Source organism: Helicoverpa zea, chromosome 25, assembly GCF_022581195.2.
Source record: "Helicoverpa zea isolate HzStark_Cry1AcR chromosome 25, ilHelZeax1.1, whole genome shotgun sequence".
Taxonomy (NCBI): Eukaryota; Metazoa; Arthropoda; class Insecta; order Lepidoptera; family Noctuidae; genus Helicoverpa; species Helicoverpa zea.
Window position 1 is genome coordinate 3,025,423 of NC_061476.1, and position 11,695 is coordinate 3,037,117.

At 36.5% G+C, this 11,695-nt stretch overlaps 1 protein-coding gene across 3 annotated transcripts in view; it reads left to right on the forward strand.

The window, feature by feature from the left end:
* Positions 1 to 10,286, forward strand: part of LOC124642634 (rho GTPase-activating protein 190) — a 40,832-nt gene extending 30,546 nt beyond the window's left edge. For all 3 annotated transcript variants that reach the window (XM_047181155.1, XM_047181157.1, XM_047181156.1), the window contains 11 exons: positions 362 to 452; positions 712 to 835; positions 1,261 to 1,373; positions 1,809 to 1,900; positions 2,259 to 2,366; positions 2,672 to 2,752; positions 3,090 to 3,225; positions 3,692 to 3,823; positions 4,511 to 4,649; positions 5,097 to 5,304; positions 5,866 to 10,286. In XM_047181155.1, coding sequence (XP_047037111.1) covers positions 362 to 452; positions 712 to 835; positions 1,261 to 1,373; positions 1,809 to 1,900; positions 2,259 to 2,366; positions 2,672 to 2,752; positions 3,090 to 3,225; positions 3,692 to 3,823; positions 4,511 to 4,649; positions 5,097 to 5,295 — 1,215 coding nt within the window. In that variant the 3' untranslated portion in view covers positions 5,296 to 5,304; positions 5,866 to 10,286. The remainder of the gene's footprint in view (positions 1 to 361; positions 453 to 711; positions 836 to 1,260; positions 1,374 to 1,808; positions 1,901 to 2,258; positions 2,367 to 2,671; positions 2,753 to 3,089; positions 3,226 to 3,691; positions 3,824 to 4,510; positions 4,650 to 5,096; positions 5,305 to 5,865) is intronic.
* Positions 10,287 to 11,695: the final 1,409 nt, after the last annotated feature.

An 11,695-nucleotide genomic window follows, 5' to 3' on the forward strand; every position in this document is an offset into this window, starting at 1 on the left:
AGTAACATTCTTATACCATATCTACTTTCACACAATCCATCCATCGTTTCTTTGGTCTTCCTTTTCCACTATATCCGTCCACGTTCATACTCATCACCTTCCTCACAACATGACTCTCATTCCTCCGCATCACATGCCCATACCACGACAGCCGGTTTCCAAGCAGTTTTTCTGATACCGGCGCTACTTTCAAACTTCCTCTTATAAACTCATTCCTCACTCTATCCATTCGCGTAACGCCACACATACCTCTTAACATTCTCATCTCTGCCGCATGCAATTGTCTTTCATTCGTCGCTTTTGTGGGCCAGCACTCTTATGTACAGTAGTATAATTGATATAATTATTGTAATTGTTGCAGATCAAAGAGACTAACGAATATATGGAGGCTCCATCTATGATGAGATTAAGAAGACATCGACGGCACGAAAAGGCGCCGCTACATCAGCCATGTAAGAATTACTTTATATTGATTAATCATATTATTTTTTATCATCTTTCATGATTTTGTTGAATAATTTATTTTAATTAGTGCAACAATGTTCATTTGAATTTGGTGAAAACTCAGTAAACATTATAAATTCCCATTAAGAAGCAGTAACACAATTTGTCTGTTATTTAAATAACGTATAGCTAGACGTTTGATTGATCCACGATTAATCAGTTATCTGCGAATATACACACCATCTAACAAAAAAGCCATTATTGCAGCGTTCTCGGAGACGGACAGCTCGGGCTCGAGCTCGGGCTCGGGCGGCGGCAGCGCGGGCGCCGCGCGGCCGCACGCGCGCCGCCGCCACGCCGCGCACCACGCGCCCCGCCACTACAAGAAACGGTAACATGTATTTATTACAAGTATCTAGAACTAAACTTCTTATATGGGCCTTCTAGACGCTCTGCAGACCCACCGAGCTGCTACTTTTGATTACTTATTGTCCAATCAAGAAAAACTAGTTTTAAGTCTAAATATTTCTCAAATTATTACTGCGCATCTAGAGATCTGTTCTTTTTGTGCCACAACTTGGTAACAATAGGCGCCTTAACAATTATGGTTAACTTAATATTTTATTTTATATTAATAAAAACCTTTCTTCTATCGGTTATTGCAAATGGAACTTAAGTTCTTATTTAGATCAACTACACCGGCTTTTCAGCATTCTTCAAATGGCAACACCAAATCAAAACTGGCACTACTATCATGACTATTACTGTATACCTGTACTTTCCGCGCTTTGCTGAAATTACCTTTATGTTCAACAGATCGCTAGGCAACCTTGTAGCCGTCCAAAGCCCGCGCGTACCTAAGCTAGGCATGTTCGTGGGACCGCCTGAGTTACCCACCGGCTACAGAGCGAGGACGCAAGAAGATAAAGGTAGCATATATAAAGATAAAAGAGTTTATTTTAGTTGCTACAATTTCGATTTATTGCAGCGATAAGCTTGAAACAATAATTTCGATATGTTAAAACGATGGTTGACATTGATGATATAAAATTGCGGCTGCGATTTTCACTACCTTCCAATAAAAAAAACTGTTTGTGTGTTTCAGAGCATAGCCATAGCATAATGGCGAGTGCTCTTGACGTCATATTGAGAATAGTGTTTGTGCTCGAATATATCTCCGTCGAAATAAGTTGGTCACATTTGTCTCACCAGTACAATATGGTATCGGATCATGACGTCATGATAAGCACTGGCTATTATATAGAGTTATATTTCAGAACACACATATAGAGAATTGACGATAAACACCAATAATGAGTTGCATACTTGCATATCGTATTTAAAACTGTTTTCTGTGTCCTTAGCTGCAAGTGAATCAAGCGAAGGCAGTTCGGACGGCGAGACCCGGAGGCCCAGGCCTCTGCCACCGCCGCCACACCACGAACCTACACACAAGGTCTGTTGAACATAAACTTGTGATTGTAAAATACACAGAATAGAATAGAGTTTATTGTACCTTTAGGACGAAACAAACGAAACATGTAGGTACAAGTATAATAAATAGCCTTCCTTATCGCTAAAAAGCAAGTTCCATCCCAACCATCTTTGGATGAAAAAAAAAAAACAGTAAAAGATTATTTTTAATTTTCAATTAAATTAAATTTTATGACAAGTCAAAATATTTTAAAAGGTAATTTTCTATTTCTCTGTTTCCAATCCGAATACTTCTTCACTACTTGAAAACGGTCACGAAACCAAAGAAAATCAAATGAAGAATAAACTAATTTTATAATGATCATTCTTTCTACCCTCAGATGCTATCAGGCGAGTATCCATCGTCAGCGCAAGACAACTCATCGTCGAGCACGGCGGACACGCGGCGCCGTCATCATCCCTTCAGCAAGCACGACCGCAGGCATAAGGTAGATTTTTACTAGATTTGTTATACTGCCTGAAAAATTGGTCTTCTTTCAACAATGTATAAAAGCCGTGCGTTGTTAGGAAATAAATAATATAGGTACATGTCGACATATTTAACAATAACAATTACTGATTTTTATAACATTAGAAAAAATATTTTACTGCTTTTTATACACAAAGGGTTTATCGGGACTGTTAGTATGACTTCACTATCCATTTGTCGGTCTGTCGTGATGATGTATTTAATGTCTTTATTCTGAAAACTAGAATAAAGACTTTTCTTTTAAATAAGCACATTTTGTTTCAGGAGTTCTCAAAGAGCAAAGATTCAAAGAAGAATGCAGCACAAATCAACAACACGCAGTCAGTACAAAACTGGGGTCCACAGGTAAAAATATCAATCCTTGCTTATACTCTCATAATGAAAACAATTGAAAACTAGAAAAATTGTTTTGCCTTCGTCAGACTCTTTGTAGGACAGACAATCGGCCCGATTTTTGTAGGACTTTCCGAACAGGGGATTTCTGAATAACTTTTTGTAGGACGTGTGTATTGTACTTTTGCTATCAGTGTATTATATTTTTCGTTCCGATTATCGGAGTGGTATTTATTTATTTTATAACACACTTATTTTAGTGTTAGTTATTTACAAATTGAATGTAAAATGAAAGTAATTTATATTTAACTTATACAACTTCCCAACTAACTTTCGGTTTTTACCGCAGGGCGGTCACGGCATCCCTCTATTCGTGGAGAAGTGCGTGGAGTTCATCGAGCGCGAGGGGCTGGCGTCCGAGGGGCTGTACCGCGTGCCCGGCAACCGAGCCCACGTCGACATGCTCTTCAACAAGTTCTATGAAGGTAATGCTGGGAATTAAGTGGTATTATTTGGAAAATTTACAGGTTAATTCTCCCAAAAATGCAAATTATCCTAAATATCAGCAGGGTGTTTTTTTGAAAAGTAATTTTCACTCGGGGGAAAAAATAAGTATATGTGTGTCTCGGGACGCTCGACATTATTGAAACTTATATGTATGTAACAAGCGGTATAATGATACAAGCGTTATACACACATGTATGTAATATACCTACATGCAGTTGTAATTCTGTAGGGAGAGATAGGACCAGCCTGTCGTGGTTGAAAGAAATGGAAGCCAAATTATACTGCACACCATTTGCCCATTCGCGCGGGACTAAAATTACGTCACATTATCTTCCGTGTGAACAACTACATGGAAATACATTTGTTCTATTTGAGCGTATGTTTTACAAATATATAATTTAATACTGTGCGAATGGCTCTTACAGTTTTGAAAAAAACTTTCAGATCCAAAGGTAGACCTGGACTCGCTAGACATCCCGGTGAACGCGGTGGCGACTGCACTGAAGGACTTCTTCTCGAAGCGTCTGCCGCCGCTACTCGATGAGGCTAGCATGGCACAGCTTGAAGATATTGCCAGTAAGTATACAGCTTTTAGATTATAACAATACACTTTTTTACATTTTTAATGTCTTTTTTTATTTTTATTTAATGGCTGTCGTTGAACATCCTTGGCAGTCGTTACGGGTAGTCAGAAGCCAGTAAGTCTGACACCAGTCTAACCAAGGGGTATCGGGTTGCCCGGGTAACTGGGTTGAGGAGGTCAGATAGGCAGTCGCTTCTTGTAAAGCACTGGTACTCAGCTGAATCCGGTTAGACTGGAAGCCGACCCCAACATAGTTTGGGAAAAGGCTCGGAGGATGATGATGACTTTTTTACATTTTTAAATGAAATATGATTTGTAAAATAATGAAATAAAAAATTGTACTAAACGGGAGGAGTGCAACGGATCACATATAAAGACAACATTTAACACAAATTGCGACATCCTTTAATATAAGAATAAATTCGGATACTGTAGGATTAAGTGCCCTCAAGCTACTGCGTACGGGACCGTCTTGCTGGTCAGGTTTGATTGTTTCACAGCGACCGATCGTTGGAGGGGCTCGAGGGCTGTTGGCGACACTCGTTATCCTGCCGCGCAGCACTCGGAACTGCAGTTTCGACTGCCGCGCCTTCGCTGCGCTTCCAGCGCTGGGTTTATTATGTCATCATTTGCCAAGCCTTTTCCCTAGCTTTATTGTAATAAGGTTAACCTTGTTGCAGCGATGCGAGGCTGCATCGCAGGCGGCGTGGAGCTGAAGGACCGCAGCTGGCGGCTGCTGGCGCTGCGCTCGCTGCTGCACTCGGCGCTGACGCCTCTAGCGCGGGCCACGCTCGACTACCTGCTGCATCACTTCGCCAGGTGTGTACTGTGCCATGCAGGTGCAGCGACGTCACTCCCTGACACTGTGGGCATATCAACAGAACAGGCAGTTCTCAATGGGGATCATGTTCGCATGGGATGGGGATCGGGAGTCCATTCCCTCACTCTGTTAGTGGATGGGATGGCATTCCGACGCGACTGGAGAGAGATCAGGCGCAATTGCAGAATTTTGAAATTTGAGAATCTACTATTCACTATCTAATCTACTATAATATCATATGTCACTAGCTTCTGCCAGCGGTTTCATCCGCGTCCCGTAGGAACTACTGCCTGTACTGGGATAAAATATAGTCTATGGCACTCAGTGAAAGAGTTTTGAAAATCCGACCAGCGATTCCAAAGACTAGCCCCTACATACAAACTTACAAAATTTACTTCTTTATAATATTAGGTAGTATAGATAAATATAACATCCAACATTTCCAGGGTGGCGGACAACTCAAAACTGAACTCGATGGACAGCAAGAACCTCGCGATCTGCTGGTGGCCGACCCTGCTGCCGGTGCAGTTCTCGGATATGGGCCGCTTCGAGATGACGCGGCCCTACCTCGAGGACATCGTGCAGACCATGATCGACCAGCACCCCTTCCTGTTCCGAGGGCAGGAGGCCTTCGTCATGGTGTGAGGACAGTGTGTAAGTTGCTTTGTTTCTTTGTAACACTGTACTGGTGTATTTGTGGATAAACTGTAGGTCCTGGCTGTCATTGAACATCCTTGGCAGTCGTTACGGGTAGTCAGAAGCCAGTAAGTCTGACACCAGTCTAACCAAGGAGTATAGGGTTGCCCGGCTAACTGGGTTGACGAGTTCAGATAGGCGGACGCTCCTTGTATAACACTGGTACTGCGTCCGGTTAGAATGGAAGCCGACTCCAACATAGTTGGAAAAAATTCTCGGGAGATAATGATGACAATAAATAAATAAAATAAAATTACATCTTTGGTATCCATTATACAGTCGGAAGTCAATCCACCAAGAAAGTCTGACATCCAGTCTTACGTACTGGTACCGGATTGCCCATGTGATTGGGTCGATCATGTAAAATAATGGTAAAATATTATAAGATTTGGTATTCAAAGAAAACTCTTGGAGTCTTGACTCTTTGAATTTAAAATTCAGGTTCTATTCTTTTGTCTTTATTTAACTTCCAAGTGAAGACAACTTATAGCAGTATTATCATGAACTAAAACTTTTCAGGAACCCACAATGCAGGTTGCATTCGTGATGGACGACGTGTAACGGGCAGCGGCATTTGTGCGGCTCGCTTACCATACGATACTTAGCGCGTAAGTTCGCCTACACCCGCGCGTGACGTCACCCGCCCCGACGGCGACGGTGACGTCACGACGGACACAGACCCTACTGCGAGGTATTAGAAACTCTATTACACTCGCAGTAAAGTCTCACATTTATTGGCAAGCTATTGTTGTTCTAAAGTAGGTTTTTACTATATAAAAATGTCTGTTGATCGGTATTCCACGTTAGAACAATAACCTTATTTTTCCATGCGGTTTTTCATATCAATAAAGCTTAGAGATTGCGTAATCGTCATTGCTTGCATTTTGTGGACATTTGATTTTTATCGATATTAATTTTTAATACGATGGACTAGTGAATCAGTATTTTAAATAGATGTTTATCAAAATTGTACCGCATTTGTAATAGTTTTAAGTGGAAATGCACAAAAGTATTTAAACAAAGTGTTTTCTAAACTTAAGTAACTGGTATGATATTTAAACGTTTATATTTGTAATCAATTAATGGCAACACCATGTAATGAGCACATTCCGTTCAGAAATATTAAGTGTTAAATAATTAATGGATAATATGATTAATGATAGTGATTACATAACCATGGGTTAATCGGTCGACACTAAGGATTGGTATAGAGAAATGCTTAACGGCGCTTGTTTTTTAAATATTTTTTTATATGGCAACTGATTGTGGCGTCATGTGTCTCTTGGTCCATTAGCTATCGAGCCAAGTTTTTACATTTATTTTTTTTAAGATAAACCAAAATCCCAGTGTTAGCATATTTTAATGAAATTAAAATTTTATTTTAGAACTTGGATCTACTTATGAAATGTAGAGGACACATTTAATTTTAAATAACTCTAACCAAAATTATTTTTTTAATATTTGAAATTAAATAACGCTTACTGATTTAATTTTTACTAAGGCCGTTTACAAAATCTTGCCATTATTATAAAAAAATAATAATCAATTTTAAAATTAATAAGCATCCATTCATTGGGAAGTAGTAATCACAAGAATAAATATTATAGTTGGTGTATTTTATGTGGATATTCAAAATAACTATCATCACAATGGAATAAGGTCTACATTACAATGAATATTTAGAAAAAAAATAATTCAGGTCCGATCGTTAACCAATGAAATTCACACGAGGGAGAAGACAAGTTGTATATATTTAATTCGTAATGGAATTATTACTTGTTTTGTCAAAAATTCAGAAATATGTACCATAAAATTCATCAACTATAAAAAATAGTTTCAATACAAAAGGCAGCTTCTTTTTTCTTAATTTTAGAGACTGAATACCAGCTAGTTCCTTTGACACTGAATCCAAATTGAGCACTTAATTTTAAAAGAATATTACTTAAAATTAACTTTGATTAGCGGGTTTTAAGTTGTTTATTTTAAACACCAATATTTTAAAATACTTATGAAGTCTGGACTGGAAATAGGTATGGTAAAGATTAATTAACTGCGTTTTTTGGGGTGTATTGAAACCACTGTTTGGTTCTAATTTCACTTATCACTGGCATAAATTGTTTAACATCGACATCTTTTGCCATACATACAAATCGAATGTAATACTGCACCCTGAGTTATATTTTATCTATTGTATACTTTTTGTGTCGATGAAGTGGACCGAAATTCATATTATTCATGTCTATAAATGAAACTGGTCCTTTTATTAAACAATTGCCTATACATACCACCTGTGACGAATATACACAGTCAGTTGATTGTTTTACATGTATGAATTTTATCTAAAAATTGGTGTTTAAAATGAAATCAACAAACCAATGTATAGCGGATGGCCTATTTTGTATATTAAGTGTTAGATAGACTGACGTAGTATATGTGTATCTCACTATTATTTAACACCTATGTATGTACACTTTATTTATATCTTCCATATTTCCATACTAATCTTATGAAGTAAATAACCGTTCGTTTGTAAGTGATGCGTGGGGACGGATGAATTTGTAGTCGATAAATTGACATGTTTCCAGGTTCCGTATCGATAAAACGAGTTTGAAAAACATGGACCCGATGTCCGCTAATAATGATCACTGCATACAAAATGAATTACTCAGAATAACTGTACTTTTTCTGCTAATAAAACTTGATGTATTTATTAGTAAAAAGTCTGCAATATTATTTCTTACCAACGAACATAATGTATGATACGGAACCCCACGAGTATAACTCGTCCATTTGTAATGTAAAAACATATTTTTTTCATAACTTTAAATATGAGTATTACTTGTTGCAGTTCTTATGCCATTAGACATTAAGAATGTACGTGCACCTTTGTTTAATTGTACTTTATTCATTTCCAAAACTATATTTCTAAAAATATTCTTCTTAAAAAAACTTAATTTAAAAAATTGTATTTCATGATATTAGATATTGTAACGTGGATTGCTTGGATATTTTTTCAGTGTTTAAAAGTACTTTGTTGTATTGTCAATGTATTTTTTTAAATAAATAGGGTGAATGTTATATTTTGTGTCTATATCCATTTTGTTGGCATTTAAATGCGTCCAGAAATATACAAAGTTACTTGTAACTTTTCAATATTTATTTTAGAGATACATACATCACAGTTTGATATTAAATGATTGTAAAAGTTCTGAAATATTTAAATGCCAATGAAATGTGAAGTATTCTACCTTGATTTACGTCTTAAAATGTTTGGTATTACAATGTCTTCGACTATAACGAACTCTTATCGTAGATTTTACTCAATTCCATTACGTTGATTTGCAAAAGCAATTTCGGATTTGTACTAAGCATCGCGAGTAAAGTATATGTAACTATTTAATAAGTATATTTAATATATTAGGTGTCTTCAATAAGCATAGTTAAGAATGTACGTAAGTTTTTAACGATATAATGTCATTATATGATTGTCTCGCTCGCACTCGCGCGAGTTCCGTAAGCCCGAGCGCGTGCGAGCGAGACAACAGTCATGTCCATTAGGGGAATGATGTGAGGGAATTTTTTATATTTTACTATGAATCGAAAAAGACATAGAGCCTACCTGTGTTTGAATATTATTTTTCTAGAATTTTTCACCTTTCTTATAGATCTCACTTGCGGTGATACACCCTTTAATTTTAAATTATTATTTTTTTATCGTGATATTTCCCCTAATGTTTTTTTGAAAATGCAATTTCTATATAAATATTCGATGTAAATATTGTACATTCATTCATTTTTATTATTTTTCTTAATTTATTTATTGAGATATTGTTTTATCAAAGAGTTTTAAAGCCATATATTTGTTACTCCATGCAATATTATGAGTGTTTTTTTTTTAAGTTGTAACATTGAATTTGTTTAATTTTATTTTTGAGCACATGTTTTTCTAATGGATTTCGTGAACGTGCCATTTTATTTTAAACGTGCGGTGATTTCGGAGATTCCTAAAACTTTTTGTAATTGTCATTTTTGGTAGTAAACGCTTTTACGTTCGAAATTCTTTCCTGTAGGTTTCTCGAATGTTCTACAGTAGAAATCAATGTACGCTTAGCTCTGTGGCCTGGCGCCGCCCGTGTGCTCGTTGTGGCTAGGTATTGAAGTAGTGGGGGTGCTTGTGTAAGTTATCATCTAAGGAGTGAGATAATCGAGATTGTGACGAGCGAGGTAGCTCTCGCAAGTGTAAGATTAGAGTGGGGATTCTAATTAAACGTGAATCGCTCTCGGAAGCGGGGTTTTTATACAGTATTATTAAGCATTTAATCGGCTGACTGAAATCGTATAACAGTATTCCACCTAGTATTGATAGAATGGAGGTGTGTTTATCATATATTCATTAAATGTTGCTTAAGATTAAAATTTTACATCCGGCCTCTACCAAAGCGGAGACAAGTAGAGGGAGCGGAGCAGTGTTTTAATGAACTAATAGAATCTATCTGCTCAGTGAAATGTGATAAATGAAATTCTATTGATTGTTTAAAAACTCTGCTCTGCTCTTCTCGTCTCCGCTTAGGGTGGAGTCTGGTCCTTCTAAGTAATTTACTGTCGCTACAATAAATGACGGTAATAGTTAGGTATTTAAATACTATCTAAAGTTATTTTTCATTCGAAATATTCTGATTATTCAGGACTGTTCTATCAAAAAATCGTCTGCATTTAATTTGTAGTGGTTTTACAACATAGCAGCATTTATCCCCGCTTGCCAGAGGCAGTCACGGAATATTATTATAAAAGTAGTGTGATCAATGTTGTGATATTATGGGTGAAGTGAAGGGGGCGCCGGGCCACGCAGCGTGTCATATGCTATGCGTCTCAATTACTGAGAAACACGACTCAAAAGGAATGTGTCATATTTTATAATAAATAATCATCTATGTAATGAATTGGTATTTTTATTTATTTTACCCTGTTCCTTCAATGGTTTAGAGTTATATCTTAACTAACATCTAAAGTAAATAACTTTAAGAAAGTAAAAAATGAGCTTGTTAATTACTTAATTATCATTTTGATTTGCGTACCTACAAATACACACATACTAATTACACATGGATATAGTCTTACATATTTACTTTTCTATGACTAAACGGTGATAATACACCAAAAAAAGAGAAAACATCTAAAATATCAAATGGATAACAACGCCTAGTGCCAATTTATGAGTGACATACATTCTAGCAAACAATAACCAGTTGTTGCTAAAGCAACTCGATTCGCTAAAAAAATATTCAGTGCAGCAAGCAAAACTGCAGCAGACTTAGGATGAACATTTTAGCACTCAATCAAAATCAAGTAAAAGTTTCTTATTGATTACTAATATACGTACAAACACTGCAGGGTCCATGGCTACGCCCTAATGATATCCGAAGGGAAATAATTTTCACCATCTCAGTCCAATAACTAGCATTCAAAGGAGAATGAGTGAAATGTTTGGATGTTGGTCTACTTTTCCTCTATTATGAGTCGTATATCATTTGAAAGGTCTGTTTAAGCGCAACATTTCGTATTAACATACCTCTGACGAATTGTCAGTACTTTAGAAACGAGAGCTTATTTAAAATTAAACTTTCAACAAGTTAGTGAATTCCTTATAAGTCAAAATCTAAAGTCATTTATTCAAGTAGGCTGAAAATCAGCACTTTTTGAACGTCAAATTTACAAAAGACAGTCCCCAAAACGCCCGCCCTTCACTTCTCTAGCAATCAGTTATATTTAATTACTTATATAATACTTTATTATATACTCCCCTTATACAACATGTACCTAACGTAATTAACGCACACCCTCAAACACCCTAATTAGAATATTATGTTATAATCATAATACATACACTGAATTTTTAATTTAACATGTATATGCATTGTTATTTACTAAATTAGTTATACCAATTCTTGGAGAACTTTTCGGTCATACTACTACGCACGCAAATATCGCGCCGCGCGCCGCTCGACTCGTCACAACACAACGAAACTATGGAAAAAGCCGACAATACACGAAGTCTTATTATTTTGAGTTACGGTCTATTTGAATTTGTTTTGCCTGTACTGGGTTAATATGACAATAATTTCCGTAGTTTTAATAATTTTTGGGATAAAAAAATTACCTATATTAAAAATGATATAAATCGATTCAGTAAACGATTCTGAACAAACTAATTTCAGGATGTGCGTTAATTAAGTTACATGTTGTATACTCCCTTTATGTACTTCCTTTTATACTTCCTTATGTACTTCCCTTATGTACTCCCCTTATGGACTTCCTTATGTACTAATTCCATATATACTTTCTTATATAC